This window comes from Toxorhynchites rutilus, chromosome 3 (genome assembly GCF_029784135.1).
Source record: "Toxorhynchites rutilus septentrionalis strain SRP chromosome 3, ASM2978413v1, whole genome shotgun sequence".
Classification (NCBI taxonomy): Eukaryota; Metazoa; Arthropoda; class Insecta; order Diptera; family Culicidae; genus Toxorhynchites; species Toxorhynchites rutilus.
In genome coordinates this window covers 249,271,693-249,291,117 of record NC_073746.1, presented here as the reverse complement: position 1 = coordinate 249,291,117, position 19,425 = coordinate 249,271,693, and the positions used below count along the sequence as shown (strand labels likewise).

The 19,425-nt window shown below is 41.7% G+C and overlaps 2 protein-coding genes across 2 annotated transcripts; one reads left to right on the top strand and one right to left on the bottom strand.

Annotated features, from left to right (window-relative positions):
• Positions 1 to 814: 814 nt before the first annotated feature.
• Positions 815 to 19,179, bottom strand: LOC129774121 (uncharacterized). Its single transcript, XM_055777820.1, has 10 exons — positions 18,898 to 19,179; positions 18,511 to 18,837; positions 17,806 to 18,204; positions 17,648 to 17,753; positions 17,402 to 17,589; positions 3,188 to 3,657; positions 2,965 to 3,133; positions 2,756 to 2,905; positions 2,564 to 2,695; positions 815 to 2,507 (listed from the first exon to the last, which is right to left on the bottom strand). The coding sequence occupies exons 1-10, from the start codon at positions 19,105 to 19,107 to the stop codon at positions 2,064 to 2,066; spliced, it is 2,595 nt and encodes an 864-aa protein (XP_055633795.1). The 5' UTR covers positions 19,108 to 19,179; the 3' UTR covers positions 815 to 2,063.
• On the top strand, positions 3,888 to 4,952 carry LOC129778497 (uncharacterized). The gene is made up of 3 exons (XM_055785422.1): positions 3,888 to 4,330; positions 4,384 to 4,489; positions 4,691 to 4,952. Exons 1-3 carry the CDS (start codon positions 4,175 to 4,177, stop codon positions 4,879 to 4,881), a joined length of 453 nt encoding a protein of 150 aa, XP_055641397.1. The 5' UTR covers positions 3,888 to 4,174; the 3' UTR covers positions 4,882 to 4,952.
• Positions 19,180 to 19,425: the final 246 nt, after the last annotated feature.

Here is a 19,425-nt window from a genome sequence, read left to right as displayed (position 1 = left end):
GTACATCCCATCTCCATGCGTTGATTTTTCACGATGTTATAGCATTTCAAAAATCGCCTAGAAAATCCCACCTCGAACTCTGTACTGCTAATTTTTTATCGAGTGTATTATTGATTCCACATCCAACTTATGTATGTGAAGCATCGCGCAAATAAACTACCCGTTATTTAGTTAGTATTCCAGTGTGTACTAATTTTCCATAGGGTTTAATTCTCCAGTGCAAGCTGTATCAAAACGGTCTTCCTCAAGACCAAAGTACCAGATTTATCCAATTCCTGAGCTATCAATATCGAGCCCTCCTTCAACCGAAGGATCCGCCATTCCCATCAATGGTCAGAACCGCCAAATGGTCTTTTCGATTGGACTGTTTCATGACTTTCGGCAGGATCTCACGAAGCTTCAATAGATTTGATCAGCCCATCGTTGTGCGCATAAATTTCCATCCAGTTGGGTCTATAAACACCTTTATATTTCACTTTTTCAACACAACCGTGAACTGCTCCATTCGATCCTGACATCGTTGGAGTGTCGTCGAACGATTGTGAAATGTACTTCATGAAAACTCAACCGTTACTCTTCAGGTCGTGAAGGATAGTTACTCAAATCAGCAGGCTTTTTCCATTCAAAGCGAAAAAAAACTTAAGACTGGAGCTAAGGTATGGACCATGCTGGAATTTTGGAAGATATGTAAACAGTCCTATGGTAAGCTTTTGTTCGTGTCCTTAGGTACAGATCCTAATACTTTTTCACTGGATAATATCATCAATCACTAACTCGTGATGTTCATTCAAAAACTTGAAGTTTTTTTTTAAACTTATAGTCATGGGTGTCACCCATTTGAGAGTGACACCCGGGGTGGACTACCCCGTCCTCCCTACAACACTACACCCATGCTTCCAACGCATTTTCAGCCATGAGGCTTTGGAATAGAGGGTATATATTTATTTAAATATTTTTTCTTGAACACTGAGTTTTTTTTTCATAACATATCCAAAAATCAGAGTGATTTTTTCGTCGTTAAGTTATGGATGGTCCGAAAAATGTTTGCCTTTTCTTCCCAAAATAACTTTTTCAAAAATTGTGCGCCGATTCAGATAATCGACATATGAAATTGAAGCCAATGAGCTAGTATTTATTGAAAAAATATTATACTTGCTACAAAAAAATGGATTCTAGTAGCATAGATCTAGTCTAGTTGCATAGGAATAGCTATGATAGCTAGTTTTCATGATGAAGCATAACAGAAAAAACAATTTGTTGTGAAATACGCTTTACATTATCCAAATGTAATTATACATAGAATATCTGATACGAAAACATATGTTAGAGACGTGAAAAAGAAGTGTTCAGAAACTTTATCTCATTTGGAAACTTGACATCTCGAGTGGTTCGGCATCCCTGTTGCTCGCACTTGGTCGAAGAGTTAAAGTAAGAAGCCAATTATCACGTCTTGTCTTAGTTTTTGGCGGAGAAACTGCGTGAAGAAGCCAAAAGTCATTTCCAACTGAATACGGATATAGTCAGTCAGATAGTCAGCTGACTACCCTCAGTTGACTATGACTATGCCGAGCCCGCTGTGTTCATGTGTAACGATACGATGAATGTTTTATATATATTTATTATATTTAAAAAATAGCTTACAAAAGTTTAAGCGTTGTGCGCGTGACGAAGACATAAAGAATATTGAATAGGAAGTTTTCTAAATGCCGGTCTAGAAAATTATCGCAAAGGAAATTTTCTTGATTTATCTGGATAAGGATATTCATAGTCAATCCATAGCGGTTGGACTTGTACGCTGGTGGACCACTTGGCTGCATGTAGGGATACCAGCTGATCGGAGTAAAAATCAGGACACTTTCCACAGCTACGATTATAACCAAACCATTATCATTCTTTGAGATACAAATAAATAAAAAACGTTGTACGTGATTTGCACTTCGACCTTCACACTTGCACCTAAATTGACTAAAACTGATTCTATATTGGAACTGTCTTGTTACTGGGTTACATTTTCGATCCAGCAATAATACTGAAATTCCAGATAAATATATATAGAACGTCGCCTAGGGCTTTTGACTTCTGCTTGTGACCTGTTCGAGCGGCTTAATAAAACCTCTTTCCCACATAAATGGTACGAGTTTCTCCATCATTTGTACAAAACGATCGTTGGTGTAAATTTTTCTCCTAAAGGAGACACCTTCCGGTGTTTCAGAAGACAACAGGTCTATGTCCATTTCGATATCAGGCATGGCAAGCATCAGGGCGAGGGTTTCTACAGAAATGACGGCCATTAAAAATCCGTTGGCTTCTATGTCATCCTGAAGCTCTTGCAATGTGGGTGGAGTTGTTTCAGCGCACAATGCTTCCAGCCCCCTTACCAGACAGCTGTGATAGTAACCGATAAGGTAATCAAACTTATCGGTACGCACAGTGAGTGATGCTGATGTTGTGATGAAATAGAGCAGATCGAACGTAGGTGTGCCGTAAAAACCAACTTGGTAATCGACCTATAACGATTCCATGGTAAGAGAGAATAGAAGTTCAAATATCAATTTATACCTACGAATATTAAATCATGATCGGCGAACTGAATGTTGTTTATCCAAAGATCTCCATGATTCAAAACATTGAATTTTGACGAATCCAAACGTAACATTTCGACAACTGTTGTGTAGATTTTTCCTTTGTACGAATGCTGCACATCGAAAAGAGCATCATTGAAAATACCTTGATTGACATTGAATACTCTACTTACAAGTGATTCTAAAATTTGTGATGAATATCCTAGTTCCTCTAACGATTGAATATATGAATTTAAAATTGGTATATAGTAACTCAACTCCAGTTGAGCTATGAGGTTTTCAGAAAACATTCCATCGGCGAAACTGTCCGGGTATGGTCCGTTCTGAAATGAAAGAAGAATCACTCTAAGTGCTTTTTCAATTAAAGCTTCCGCATACCAACGTTTTCATAATACACTACGGAAACTGCATGAAACTTAGCCATTTTTGCCAGGACTTGTTCACAGTCCTCTAAACATAATCCTCGGCTGCAATCTTTCATGTGGAAACCCGATGATTTCAAATCTTCCATAACAATCACTGTGAAAGGCGAATGGGAAGTTTTGAGCATCCTACGAAGATCTAAATTGAATAATTGAACAGTAGAACAGCAATTGATACCTTACTTCGGTCCAAACGTTACACTCTCTTTTTTCCACATCTCCTCGAATGCTGGAATGAACCTCGAATATACATCAATCTCCTTGGGGAAAGCCTTCATCTCGTCCACCATTTCGCCTCCAAAAACATCACCAGATTTCTCCTTAACAACATAAGATAAAGTTTTGATTTCGCCACTCTCACGAAGCATAACGTTGAGGGTGACCCGGTGCATCAGTGACATGAAGCCAGCAGCTTTGGAATTGGCATCGGAAACATGGATATCAACAATTGTGAAGGTGCCTTCCGGGATATGCAACTCCTCGGTGATGACATCATTAAAGAACTCGGCGTTCCTCCAGCTGATAGAATGCGATGCTATTTCACAATCGTCAGTCATGATGAAGCGTTGTGAGCACCGATGCGATCGCATGGGGGCGCGAAGCGAAACTGATGTTCCGCGCCGAATGGAATGTGATAAGAAATGGAAATTTGGCTAGAGTGGTCATGAAAAAATTAGGCAAGTATATCTCTAGCCGAGAGTTTTGTCTATGCTAGTGTAGTGGATTATTTTGTGAGCCCAACATTTCAATTTACTCATTTCGATTACTTGAAAGTATAAGATCTCTTGTGCACAATTATTAGATGGCAGTGATAAGCCTTGTTGTTTATATGCTTCAATTTGTTTCGTGTCTATTCATCTCTCGAATAATTGTTACCTCCAATTTCATCATCAGCGACACCATGTGGCATCACTTAAACCATTTATACCCTCAATTCTGAGATACTGACGCTGTAAACACTCGCGAAAATGAAGAATTTCATTTTTTTACAAACTGTGCGCCCAGGAGGTCGTCGAGCTTGTGGAGAGCTGGAATGATACAAGTTTCAGCGAAATTTTGTGTAAACTTCGCGAACTGCCTAATACTATTACTCGTAAGGGATGTCAAGTTTACACGCGAGATGAAACCGCCTTCAATGTATTGAACCACGATGATGTTTGGACAAACAATATGATGTTCAAATACAAAAATGACACGATTGAGGATATTCTTATGTTTGATTATCAGTTAGCCTATTTTGGTTCTCCAGGAGTGGATCTGAACTACCTTCTAAGTGGATCAATACAAACAGAAATTGGAGAAGGACGAAAACTACAGGCAATACAGGTGAATAATTATTTTTATCTGGAAAAAATAAAGTTACAGTGTTTCTATTTCAGAGCTACCACACCATTCTAACGAAAACTTTAAACGATCTCCGCTTTACGGGCAAAACTCCTTCGCTTCAAGACATTCATATCGAAATAATCCGGACGGGATTTCAAAGTGAGTATATTGAAGCAAATATCATACATGTGCAGCTGATACTTCCTACGTCGGTGATTTATCACGTTTTCGAGCAATGAGCAATTTAGCGCAACCATATTCCCGACGCTTCGGGCGCTAGCAAACCATTGCAATTTTGATAAGATAATTCCATCCACTTGTCACACGTATTATTAATGTTCATTGTTTGTTCTATTGCAGGCGTTCACGCGGTATTCTGCTTATTACCACTAGCGATGATGGAAAACGCGGCAGAGGCTGAAATGGATGTGTTCCTGGCGGAAAACGGAGCCGGGAAGGTCTTTCGTCAGCGTATATTTCAGAATCCGCGGTATGGTCCGATACTGAGACGGGAGTTGAAACGATTCGATTTGATGGGGTACCTAGATTGAAGCAGCGGTTGAAATCTCGCTCTTAACGATGTTACATTACGAATAATGAACCGATTGTTGTCGTAGGCAAACTTGTTTTTGAATTCTAGATGTCAATTCCCTGTATTTAATATGAATCGATCCACTCTACTCTACGGGTAAATGACTTATCTTCATGATGTTTTTCGAATAATGAAATGATGAAATAAACCACGCTTGTGACAACTTTTAAATAAAAATGATTCATTTCTCTGATTTATCTGATTTATTTCATTATCTGGTCATTATTTCTTCCACGGGATTCTGGACTTCACTTTTCGCTCACATATAGGCGCGTTGGATTTCCATTATCCACAGTTAGTGCTTTCATCATGGGCCCCATAATTTTATTTTAGTCTCATCAATGCCCTAGATTAATGAAGGAAGAGGTGTGATCACTGCAAAGTGCTACTTGCCTAATTATTTATTTAGGTTTTAGTACATTATCTGAATTATTATTAGGCTGTCAAAAAAGTCCTGCGGTATTTTTTTAAATTTTCATTTGTTCATAAAATTAGTTACAATCATCTGTTTTAAGTCAAATATGCGCCGTTTTGTTCGATGACTTGTTCCCAGTGAGATGCCAACTTCATAATACCCCTGTTATAGAAGCTCGCTTCCTTATTGGCAAAAAACTCGGATAGCCAATTTTCACAGGCCTCTTTTGTGGCTAACTTCTGACTACCTAGCTCGTTCGCCATGGACAAAAATAGGTGGTAGTCACTTGGTGCAAGGTCCGGACTATACGGCGGATGCAAAAGAACCTCCCATCCGAGCTCCCGGAGCTTCTGGCGCGTCACCAAAGAAGTGTGTGGCCTGGCGTTGTCCTGATGGGAAACAATGCGGCCTCTTTTTATCAAAGATGGCCTATTCTTCATGAGTGCTACCTTCAAGCGGTCCAGTTGTTGACAGTTCAGCCATTAGCGTTTGGCCATAGGGAAGCAGCTCATAATAGATTATTCCTTGACAATCCCACCAAACACACAGCAGAACCTTCCTGGCCGTTAATGAGGGCGACTTTCTGGATGCTGAGATCGTCGTATAATTGCGCCAATTCGCGGTTCATCTTTCTTCTCCATATACCGCAGTATATTGTATACCGCAGTATATTGTTCTGAGTACTCGGCGTTCGAAAACAACAAGTGCTTGTTAGTTATCTTCGGGTATCGTCCATGGTTCGGGCCCGTAGAGGATTACCGGTCGTATCAGATATTTGTATATGGTATACTTCACATGAGGTCGGAGTTTGTTAGACATTAGGGATTCGTAGAACCCATAGTATGCACGACTTCTGTTGTTTCTGCGTCTCCACGGCCGTAGCTGTTGTCAGTTATTATCAACAAGCCAAGGTAGATGAACTCTTTGACCACCTCGCGCTCGTCGACGTCGATTATAATGTTACTACCAGGAGTATTTAGTCTTAGAGATGCAAGTACAGATAAACTGACCGGACTTGTTGGAAATCGTGTCCAGCATGTTGAAGACCACTCTCAACAATACATTTTCATGTGCAACGTTCAATGGCAAACCGCACACCGTTCATCATTGCTTTAATCAGTATCGTCAGCTTTCGAGAAAAGGCGTGCTCATCCATGGTTATACATGACTGTCTTCGGTAGATGGTATTATATGCATCTCTGATGTCGACGAAGATATGGTACGTACAGCAAACTAACGTTGGCAGAAAAGACGCTTTTACTTGTGTTACAGGTTCAAATGCACAAATAAAAGCACCTGTTTTGAAGAATGTTAGGATTTTTGTATATTTGGAGCAGACCTCGCATTCTCTCAGACTGAATGTCCGCTTGGAATTGTACCAACAAATTTTAAACGATGCCATGAAGGGTTTGAACCTAGGTCGGCTTGGTAATAAGGCTATTCCAAACAACCACTCTATCCACATAACTACTGGTGCTGTCATACCAATGCACGCGAATATTACACCACATTATAAAATGAAGTTGGATCTTATAGTAAATCTGAGAGAGTGAACGCAAGAAGTTCCGTGTATATACGGCGGCCATTTTGGCAAATTTTTGAATTTTCAAAAACCCCTTAGATATTGTCCTAAAGTTTCAAAATATTCATTGGAATTCGTTCTACGACACCCCGTTGCTTTAGAACCGATACCACCAGCAAGGTATCGATTTCCAGACAGCATCTACGTATTCAGCTGCCAACAGCGTAATTGTCGGTTCAAGGCGGTTTCCGATTATCCTGTTTAATTCTCGCTCCTGGCAGGATCGCCAAAATGTGTGTTAGTGTTGGAACTGTTCCAACCTACAGTCCTGTTTGCAACGCGTTCCATCGTATTCACTCTCCTTGTCATCTCTCAAGCGAGAAAGGCTCCTCTAGAACCGTCACCATTATTCTTACAAGGTACAAATAGTCCTTCCGTATACGACCGCATCAAAGCAAAGATCCCTCGCACTAATTTTTTCTCCAACGAGCAAAAGGTAAAAAAAAGACCGACGAATTGCGTGGTATAGCATCTGATCTCTCTTTATACTCTCGTCCTGTGCAATGTTTATGAAGAGACGCAGCTTGATGGCAAATGTTTCTCTTCTAGTCAATGCCTTTGTGTAAGTGCAAGTACTGAGTATACATTATGCATGCATGCAGAGCCTCAATTCAGGCGTACTCGATCCGCATGACAGTGAATTAACAACTGACGGTTTACCGCAGCAAATGCATTATTTATTAACCGCGCTTCTTATTGTTTTGCACTTGACTATTATGATCCGTGATGCTTAGCTACAATAGATTTCTCAATCGCTAATGGTAGAAATATTGTTAGATAATTGCCGCTAGGTTAGAGGATTTTAGACAGAAGGTGTTTTCTTCTCGCAAGAATCAGATATTTTTGGATGGAAGCTTTGCAATTATTTGGTTGGGGAAAAAGTAATCCATTATTTTTGGATGAAGGTCAAATTTTTTTTTTCAAAATAAATTGCACGTATTTTACTGTTACAGTATCGGTACTGTGGTATTCTGATGGAAGACAAGGGAGGTTTTACTTCAGTGTGTAGAATGGCCGGCAGAGAAAAGACAGTGTTGTTTACAAGACGTGTAGTTTTCTATTAATAATTATAGACAAGAAATCCCCCAATAATCCCAGGACATTACATTGGCGATCCTGCCATGATATGAACTTTTCGTAATCGGAGCGGATTATTTGGTAAAGGTGCGTATAACTAATTTAATTTCGGTGTTATTGTGAATAACACAACGCAGTTCAGAAAGGGGCAGGAGCACGGTTGCCAGTCAACCAATTCCATACTTGCGCTGAGTATAGCTCCAAGCCAAGTAAAATAAATGTTAAATCTTGCGCTGAGTTTAGCTCCAAGCCAAGTGAAATGAGTATTAAATCTTGCGCTGAGTTTGGCTCCAAGCCAAGGAATAGTAATAATAGGTAAATAAAACCTGCGCTAAGTTTAGCTCCAAGCCAAGTAAAATAAATGATAAATCTTGCGCTGAGTTCAGCTCCAAGCCAAGTGAAATAGGTGTTTTGCGCTAAGTTTAGCTCCATGCCAAGTTGAAAAAAGGGAAATCTTGAGCTGAATTCAGCTCCTAGCCAAGATAAATGAATGAAAAAAAAACCTTCGAACCAAGATGGTGGAGTTAACAGGTGGCTCGTAATTTACACTATTTAGAAAAGACGTATGAGGAATGGCAAGAAGAAAAGTTTGGATTTGTTTATGTTATTACTTACGTTGGTATGGTTACATTTGATTTCGTCGAAGGTATTTGAAGCAGTTTAATAAATAAACAGTTGTCGTTGAAAATAGTAACCTAGTAACCTTTATGCATATGCTTCCGCCAGCTGGTTCGGCTAATGTGATTCAGGGAGTGCTTTGATCATGGTACCGCCACTGGCGCATAATTTGCAGCTTTGTTTTTTGTGCTGGTTCATAACGACAATCAACCGTGCCGGCGAAACTGTAGTCAATGTTTAGTGTTGTTTGGATACCATCTATGTAAATAAGTTCAAACTTACGGGATACGTCCGAACGGCAATTCTGACATTACGTTTTACCTTACACTTCACTTTCCTTGCTTCGAACAATTGACTGGAACACGTCAAAACGGAACACGCATCGACGGATATCGATTAATCGATCAAAATCGTTTTGTAGTTTCGACAGTCATTTTCTCTTTCTAACCCACATCATCAACGAAATTCTTTATTGCGTTCCTGCTTACTCACACTTCATCATTTAAAAGCGCGAATGAGAGGTTTGAGAAAATTTCGTTCGGAAGAAAATCAATAGTTTTCGTTGCAGTTCTTAATTGTCGTTATAGATTTTCGATTTGTGGAGTGATGTCAAAAATGAGCGGAGGTTGGCGTGATTCCGATGTTTCGTCAGCAGATGACAGCGAAGGTGAAATGAGCTTCGTGGAAACCCGTAAGATTGCTTCCCAGCATAATACTGCGAACGAAAAATCGGAGTGGTTTTCGGGATCATGGCCTTTGAAGTCGTTCGATGGATCTCTGTCTACAAATAAACGGAAAGCCGAATGGATCCGATATCGCGAACAATTCGAGCGCATAGTTTCGTGTAAGGCCCGGGTTGATGCGAATACAAAGCTCACTGGATTGAACATTTTCGCTGGAGATTATCTGCTCAGTGTAATTGAAATGCAGCAGAAAACGGCTCTCGCTTCGGAAGGAGATATTTATCAGGCTACGGTGGCGTCTATAGATCGATATTTCAGCCAAACTTGTGACACGACGATGGAATGGATTCGGTTTCGTGAGATGCGTATGGGCAACGAGGAATGTTTTGTTGACTGGGTTCTTCGTTTGGAGAACCAAGCAAAGTTCTGTGATTTTGGACAGGAACAACGAACGGAAGAGTTTATCCAAGCGCTTTTGCGTCGCTCGGTGCCAAGTATCGCAGGAAAGCTGTATGAGATGTCGAATTTCCTTGGGAATGATTTGCAGCACATCATTAACCACGGTAAGCATTTGGATTACATAAAGGCGGACGTAGACGAGAGCAAGACGTCGGCAGTTGCGGCTCCTGTTATGGCACGAGAGGAATCAGCATATGCTCTCGAAGCGGAAGTAATCAACTGCAAGCAGGTAATGCGTCGTGGTCAGCAAGATGGAGAACGGTCACGTGATCGATCCGCAGGAGGATTCAAGCCTAATGAGTTTAATCGCAAGCGCTTCGTTCGTTGCTGTTCGAAGTGTGGACAAGTTCATGGACCGAGAGATTGTCGAGCGTTCAAGGCCCGGTGCTACAGCTGTCAAAAGATAGGGCACTTCGCGGACTACTGTCGAAGGTTTTCGTTATCAGAGGAACGCAGCTTTCTCTTCTTGGCTACGAAATAGCATACAATTTAAATTTGATCCGCATTGGACAACCACGAGTTAATGACAGGTAAAATTCAGCGATTGGTAATTATTTTCTTTAAACAAACTCAAAGAGAATTAATAGAGGGTTTCTAAATGATAGGCAAATCAATTGTGTCGAAAACGTGAAAATTGCAGACATCATCGATTTTCCAAAAATTCCAATCGCTGGTGTTCATTTTCGAATCGACCCATCCGTGCCTCCGAAACAAATTATAAGATATAATATTCTGAAAGCTTTTGAAAATGCTATGAATGACAGACTCTACAACATGCAGGTCAGAGGGATAATCGAACGAGCTGATAAAGAGCAGGATGTCATATCTTACGTGTCGCCGCTGGTATTGGTTCCAAGGGGCACCAATGATTTCCGCATTGTTGTGGACTATCGGGTGGTTAATAAGGCTATAATTCGGGGGAACCATATCCAATGCCATCACTGGAAAAGATTTGGGCAGAAATTCCGAACGGTGGAGGCAAGTTGTTCTTTACCAAGTTGGATCTAAAGGACGCCTATTTTCATGTCGAGCTTCATGAAGAAGTAAGACATTTTACCACATTCATGACGGCAAATGGGCTCATGCGGTTTAAACGATTACCATTCGGTCTGTCATGTGCGCCGGAGTTATTCCAAAGGGTAATGGAAACTATTTTACTGGACTTTAAAAATAAGGTCATTTATCTGGATGATATTTTGATTTTTGGGTGCACTCTTGAAGAGCTAGAAAAGTATGTCGCTGACGTTAAACGTGTTCTTTTGAAGAACAATTTGACATATAATCAACAAAAATCCGCATTTAACCAGACTTCGGTAGATTTCCTTGGGTTTACGATTGATGGGTCGGGAATTTTACCGGCGAGCAATAAGATTTCTGACATCAAGCTCTTCAAAAACCCAAAGGATGTTTCGGAAGTACGCAGTTTTTTGGGAATGCTGACGTTCATTAGCCCATTCTTGAAGAATTTCTCTCGTAAAACGAAACCGCTTCGGGACCTCCTATCGTCGACTTCTAAATTTGCGTGGAATGAAGAGCATCAAACAGCGTTTGACAATCTCAAGAACGAAGCAGAGATGCATTTGGTGAAACGAAGATACTTTGATGAAAGAGATACTACCATACTGTATTCAGATGCTTCGCCGTGGGGGCTTGGAACAGTCCTGGTCCAGGTGGATCGGAACTCAGGACGACAACGCATCATTGCTTGTGCGTCTAAAAGCTTGACGGGTGCCGAGAGCCGATATCCTCAACTACATCGTGAGGCACTCGCCATTGTCTGGTCGATGGAACGTTTTGCATACTACTTACTGGGTCGTCGTTTTATATTGCGCTCAGACAGTGAAGCTTTGATGTTCATGAGGAACAAAGGCTGTAAAAATGTAGGAAAAAGAATTATGTCCAGAGCGGAAGGCTGGCTTCTTCGGACCGATCACTATTGTTACGACTTCGAGCATGTGGCTGGTTGTGACAACATAGCGGATGCCGCTTCAAGAATTAGTGGCGGAAGAGATGATCCCCAATATGGAGCAGATGCAGAAGCTCACGAGCTGTGTTCGGTTACTGCGAACTCTGGCACGATCAGTAATCAACTCTTGGCTTTGACCAGCCGGCAGGTGAAGGAAGAATTAGTGAAAGATGTTGAGCTTCAGGCAGTTATTGCTAATATTAATAAGGACGAAAAGTGGCCATCGGAGATCGTAAAATATCAGCCGTTCCAGAAGAAGATGTACCTGCAGGGAGATACCCTTATGAAGGAGGAGAAAATGGTGCTGCCTTTAGCACTGCGGCAACGGGCTTTGAATCTGGCGCACCAAAGTCATCCGGGCATGTCCACAATGAAAAACATATTGAGACAGGGTTTGTGGTGGCCGGGCATGGACCGTGAGGTCGAAGATTTTGTAAAAAGCTGTCCTGAATGTCAGCTGGTTACAGCATACATCCGTCCACCACCCATAGCAATGACAGAGTTACCGACGAATCCTTGGGACTATGTATCGATGGATTTTTCATCGGCATCTGACCTGCACAACTGGAAAGCATTGGTTTTAACGGATAACTACTCACGTTTTCTTGTTGCTATCCCTATGGAGAAGATGGACACGGAAGCAGTTAAGCAAGTCCTTAAACGAGTCTTCAACACGTATTACATCCCCAAGACGCTGAAGGCGGATAATGGCCCACCGTTCAACAGTGGGGAGCTCAAGGTGTGGCTCAAGAAAACTTGGGGAATAAAGTTAATACACAGCACTCCTCTAAACCCCACGGAAAATGGTTTGGTTGAGCGAAGTATGCAAGGCATAAACAAGATTACGGCTATAGCAATGTTGGGGAAACTCAATTGGAAGGAAGCTCTTGCTGACTACGTTGCTGCATACAACACATGGCCGCATCATGTGACGAAGGTTCCGCCAGCAGAGTTAATGTTTGGGCGAGTAGTAAGGAGTTTCCTACCGGATGTGCGTACAGAGTTAAGACATAAGGATGATGGAGAACTTCGTGACCGCGATCAAACTGCAAAGTTTGATCGCAACGCTCGAGAAGATAATCGCCGTCGTGCCCAGAAATCCGAGATTGCCGTAGGAGATACCGTTCTGGTTGCCCAGCAGAAAAGAGATAAAGCGGATACGGTGTATAAAAACGCTTTGTATAAGGTGGTGGCTTTGGTCGGGGCTGGACGTGCAACAATTATGGTTCCATTATCGAATAAAACTTTTCATCGTAGCGTCAAGTTCCTGAAAAAGTTTGTTCAGCGGACAGAGGAGGAGATTGAAGACAGTTCCAGCTTGACAGAGGAGAAAGAGGCGGTAACGAGTTTAAAATCATATAGATGACGTTATTTACGACTAGATTTATAGTAATTTAATAACCATTTCTTATTCTATTTTATCCAGGAAACGACAGAAGCTAAGTCATCAAGCCAGAGTCGCCCAGAGCAAAAAGTAGAGTCACCAAATCAGAACTACAAGGAAGGACCCAAGGAAGACCAACTGCGAAGTCGGGTTCAGCGGCAGATTAAACCACCAAAACGGTATATCGATTAGGGAACTAGCAGAGTTTACGGAAAAGAGTCAACCAATGACGAGATTTACATAATAAAGGTTGTTCATTCTAATTTTGATGTAATGGGAGGATGCGGTATTCTGATGGAAGACAAGGGAGGTTTTACTTCAGTGTGTAGAATGGCCGGCAGAGAAAAGACAGTGTTGTTTACAAGACGCGTAGTTTTCTATTAATAATTATAGACAAGAAATCCCCCAATAATCCCAGGACATTACAGGTACCATTATCAACATTCGTTCGTTGTAAACGACATTTATATTATAATTTTTTTTTTATCCAAAATATATATTTTTATTAAGGCTCATATGGCGTCAGCCTAACGGGGCCGGGAGTTGAATATTTTGACAATGTTTGCTTACAACTATGTTAGTAATATGTAACCGATTACTCGCGGTTGGCTCTAGGTTAGTATGACAAGTGTTCTCATAATTGGGATGTTGCAGTCTTCTGTACGTGTGCCCGACATGGGATACTTCCTATTGGGATGCAGCTGACCGTTAATCAGCAACGCCCCCCTAGTCTGCACCCCATATCTAGCGTGGTGCGTCTTTCTCGACTCGAGGAATCCAGGATAGAATGATCACTAGCCGGCGCAATCATCAGCTCGTGTAAAGTTGTCATGAGCGGTACAACCTTTGGCTCTTGTTGAATCATCAGTGGACTGCACAACCTTCGGCCCGTGTATCTGTAAAGAGTGTGTGTATGTATTACCGCGACTAAGTAAAAGTTTATAGATCGGATAGGAGGGATATGAAACAGGGACACAACGATAGAAACATCATTGAACGTTGACATCGGCGTTTCAGAGGAACAGGTATAGATGGAGCAGAAGATCAGGATCACGGCTACCTAAGATATCCCGGACGGGGATATCCGATTGTCTGCCTTGTGCCCTCAATGCTTTGGAGAGCTGAGAGCGGGCAGCATGGAACCGGATACACGACCAGACAACATGCTCGATGTCGTGGTAGCCATCGCCACAATCACATAGATTGCTGGCTGCGAGCCCAATGCGATAAAGATGCGCGTTTAGGTTGTAGTGATTGGACATAAGCCGAGATATCACGCGAATGAAATCACGACCTACATTCAATCCATTGAACCATGCACTCTTCGAGACCTTAGGGATAATCGTGTGTAACCAACGACCGAACTCATCTTCACTCCACATGCGCTGCCAACCTACGAGCGTGTGCTGACGAGGAATGTGGAAAAATTCATTATAAGTAATTTGCCTTTCAAAAAGTGTGCCTTCTGAAGCGCCCACCTTAGCTAGCAAGTCCGCTTTCTCATTCCCCGGTATCGAGCAATGAGAGGGAACCCATGCTAAGGTAGTCTTGAATACTTTTTCGACCAAAACACTCAATAGATATCTTATTTTTGTTAGGAAATAAGATGAGCGTTTATCAACTTTCATTGAGCGGATTGCCTCTATTGAGCTGAGACTGTCTGAAAAAATAAAATAATGGTCGATGGGCAGTATTTCAATGATCCCTAGAGCATAGTATATCGCACCCATTTCAGCGACATACACGGAACAAGGATTTTTGAGTTTGAAAGAGGCACTGGAATTTTTATTGAAGATGCCGAAGCCAGTGGACCCGTTTATGTATGAACCGTCAGTAAAGAACATTTTATCAGATCTAATTTTCCCATATTCTGCCGAAAATATCGGAGGAATAGAATCGGGGCGTAGGTGATCTGGGATTCCATGGATTTTTTGTCGCATGGACAGATAAAAAATGACAGAAGAATTGCAAAAGTATGGGAAGCAAACTTGGTTGGAGATGCCTGGTGAAGGGTGCACGTCGTGGGTAAGGTACTCATGGTAAAGGGTGTGTCACATCAAATTGCATCACGGAAAAAACGCTGTAGAAATTTAATTTTTAGGAATTATATCTTCAGCTTTCGCTTATAATCAGATAAGAGTGTATAGATCACGTTGGCCATGCTTCACTGTCAATTTTTCGTAAATTTGGAAAAATGTCGTTGAACGAAAAAGAGCGTCGTGAGCGTCCTGCGCACTCATTTCGAGAATCCGGAGTTGTCACATCGGGACATCGGTAAGATGCTGGGAATCGTCCAATCCACGGTCAGCAGAGTACTAAAACGATACTTCGAGAACCTAACCATCGACCGGAAGGTGAAGAACGGCAAAAATGGATGCTCCGTCAGTGAAAAAGATCCCAAGCGCGTAGTTAAGCAGTTTAGACGTGATCCGAGAAGTTCGGTCCGGGATGTCGCCAATAAGCTGAATTTGTCAAGTTCATTCGTCCAGCGGACCAAGCAGCGGAAGGCCTGCGTACATACAAGGTTCAGAAGGCTCCTAACCGCGACGAAAGGCAAAACATGGTGGGGAAGACGCGAGCCCGGAAGCTGTACACCGAAATGCTGACGAAGCCGCATTGCCTGGAAATGGACGACGAAACCTACGTCAAAGCGGACTTTCGTTAGCTGACGGGCCTGTTGTTCTTCTCCGCAGAGGACAAATTCAGCGTTCCGGAGGAGATTCGCAAGCAGAAACTATCCAAGTTTGCCAAAAAGCAATGGCAAGCGATCTGCTCTTGCGGAAAGCGGAGCGCCCCCTTCGTGATGACCGGCACGGTAAACAGGCAGGTTTACCTTAAGGAGTGCCTACAGAAGCGCTTACTACCACTATTGAAGCAGCACGAGGGCCCGACCATCTTCTGGCCGGATCTCGCTTCGTGCCACTATTCAAAGGACGTGTTGGAGTGGTACGAAGCCAACGGGGTCACCTTCGTGCCAAAGGAAATGAACCCGCCCAACGCGCCGGAGCTTCGCCCAATAGACAAGTATTGGGCGATTATGAAGCAGGCCCTCCGGAAGCACCCAAAAGTTGTCAAATCGGAGGCGGACTTCAAGAGAAAATAGATTTCTGTTCAAAAAAAAAAAACTACAACCTGACGTTGTACAGAACCTTATGGACGGGGTAAAGAGGAAGGTGCGAGCATAGGGGCTTGGGCTTGAAGTATGAATAAAAAGAAAATGCCAAAAGTTATTTAATAGTTTTTATTTTACTGTCTAAAATTTTCAAAAGGATCGGTCTACTGGACGAATTTCTACAGCGTTTTTTCCGTGATGCAATTTGATGTGACACACCCTTTATAAAGACATAAAACTTGACTGAGGAGTCAGTTGGAGTAGATTTTCGAAGTTATCAATCACCAATGGATTCATGATGACTGCCAAGACTTCGAGACTCATCGTATGTGTCGAATGCAAACACCCCATGGTCATACGCAAGCAACGATATTGTATCCTCTCCAGCTTGAGAATATGAATCCTGGCAGCTGATCGGAACAAAAACTGCCATATTCCAACACTGATAATATCGTTGTTTTGTACAACTTAATGAGGTCTCCTGGATGGGCACCCCACCATGTTCCGGTAATTGCTTGGAGAAAATTGATTCTTTGCTGGCATTTCTGTTTCAGATACGCAATGTGTCTTCCCCAGGTACATTTAGAATCAAAATATACACCCAGGTATTTGAAAAACTTAGAGTGCATGATCGTTTTGCCGGATAGGTGAAGCTTGAATTGGGCGGGTTCGTGCTTCCTAGAAAAAACGACCATTTCAGTTTTCTCCGTAGAGAATTCGATACCCAGCTTAAGCGCCCACGTGAACAGATTGTTCAGGGTATCTTGCAACGACTTTTGCAGAAGGACGGGATTAGTACCCGTGATGGAAATGACTCCATCGTCTGCAAGTTGTCTCAGCGTGCAGTCTCTAGTTAGACAATCATCCATATCATTGACGTAAAAACTGTACAAGAGGGGGCTTAAGAAGGAGCCTTTTTTTATTATAACTGTCTAACAAGAATAAATGTTACTCCAATTAATGGTGGAACGCTATTTTTTCTTATTTTCATTTTTCCATCTATAATCATTTTTAGAATTATTGATATTCCAATAACTTTTAAACATCATATATTAATCGAAAGAAGCAAAATTTGTGTATCGTTTTTTTTTCTAGATTTGAAATTAACCTAATGAGAGTTTTTACTGAAGGCAACACAATAATTTCTGTCACAAACAATTTCAATGATGAAACTAATGGTTCAGTCTAAATATCCCATCAAGTCAAATCGTAGCAAATCTCGTTTCAAAATTGGAGCATATCGCGGATTTCGAAATATCTTCTGACGAAAGGCCTTTCCGGCTTTGTTCTCCGACAGGAATACATCCATTTCGGCGTTCGCCGAATTCTCCATCATCGCCAGTGGTAGCAAACAAAAAACCGCATGTACGTCTGTGGAAAAGCAAACAATGAACATACATAATCACAAAATTTGTCAAAATATACTAACTGCGAAATCCTGTCCTAATAAGTTCGACATGGATATCCTGGAGGGAAGGAATGTTACCGGAATATCGGAGATCGTTCAACGTTTTTGTAAGCGTAGTGTGATAGTTCTGGAATTGCAAAATCTAAATTCTAGTCTTTCTAGAAAGACATAATTATCACCTGTATAATTTGAAGTCTGCGTTCTTCCTCAATTTCGGTTTGTATTGAACCACTCAGTAGATAGTTCAGATCCACTCCAGGAGAACCAAAGTATGTTAACTGGTAATCGAACAACAGCACATCTTCGGCTACGCCCTTTTCGTATTTGAACATCATATTGTTTGTCCAAACATCATTGTGGTTCAACACATTGAAAGCGTTTTCATCGCGTGTGTAAACTTCACATCCTTTACGGATAATGGCGTTAGGCAGTTTACGAAGTTTACACAAAATTTCGCTGATACTCGTATCATTCCAGCTCTCCACAAGTTCGACCACCTCCTGGGCGCACAGTTTGTGAAAGATAAGGAAATCTTGTCGATTCGGGTTCGTACTTATGGACCCCTCCATGAACGGTTCCTAATGTTTGGATTGTCGTTGTATACAATTGCTGAGCAAGCATGTAATTTGGCCACCTTGGGAATAACCAACTACAACTGATCGAGATGCTCCCGTGGTCGAGTGGTTAGCGTCAAACCTAACATGCCGGGGGTTCGGGTTCGATTCCCGTTCTGGTCGGGGGAATTTTTCGTCAAAGAAATTTTCCTCCGACTTGCACTGTGGTCACGCGTATTCTAGAGCTTGCCACTCAGAATGCATTCAAGGCGTGTATGCTACGTTGAGACGACTAAGAGACGAATGAACTCTCAGAGTTTAAAGTCTCTCTAATTCAATACCTTCCTTCCTACGTTGAGACGGTGAAGTTCCCCTAGGAACGTTAGTGCCCTTTAAGAAGAAGAAGAACTGATCGAGATCTAAGCCGAATCGCCGATCTATCATCTGGTAACCTTTTTGTTTGATGTCCTCAAACACCAGCATTGTCGTAGGCTCATCAGTCGTGAAGGTGCATCGTGGTGAAATAGTGGTTGAATCTCCCACGCTCTGAAGCATCTTATTTATTTCCGGTAACACATTCCTATATGCAGCAATTTCTCTAGGGAATATATTTCCACTCTCCATCACAATCCGTTGAATCTCACCGGAAGGAATAACCTGTTGTGTGTTGTCATTGTTGTTTCAATAACGATCACATGTTAATGAGTTTAAACATACCTTAAAAATACGATTACACTTCATTCGCTCTCCATTTAGTCCAAATTCTATCACAACCCTATACATTTCGCTAGCATAATTATCACCTTTGTTGGTCGCCGCTTGAACATCAACGTTAAAAATATTTATTGCATACTGACTGGAACCATTCTCCGCTTCGAGAATAGTTTTTAGTAGCTCATTGCTAATCCACTCACTGTTCGAAAGCATTGTCGCAAATCAACAGGTAATTTCACAACATCACGTTTGAAATTTCAAATCGTTACTGATATGATGGAGCGGAATGTGCCCGCAAGGAACTATTGAGGTTTGTTCGTTTTATTCAATTGAAACTGTTTATATTCGCGAGTGTTTATAACGTCGGTATCTCGAAAGTGATATTGCAAACGATTTAAGAGACAGCACACGGAACTATAATCACTAGAGAATCACGCGACACGTGATCATATCTATTTCATTGCTGAATTAGCAAAATATAGGAGGGATGTAATTAGAATATATTTCTTCATCCCCTTCTTATTTGCTTTT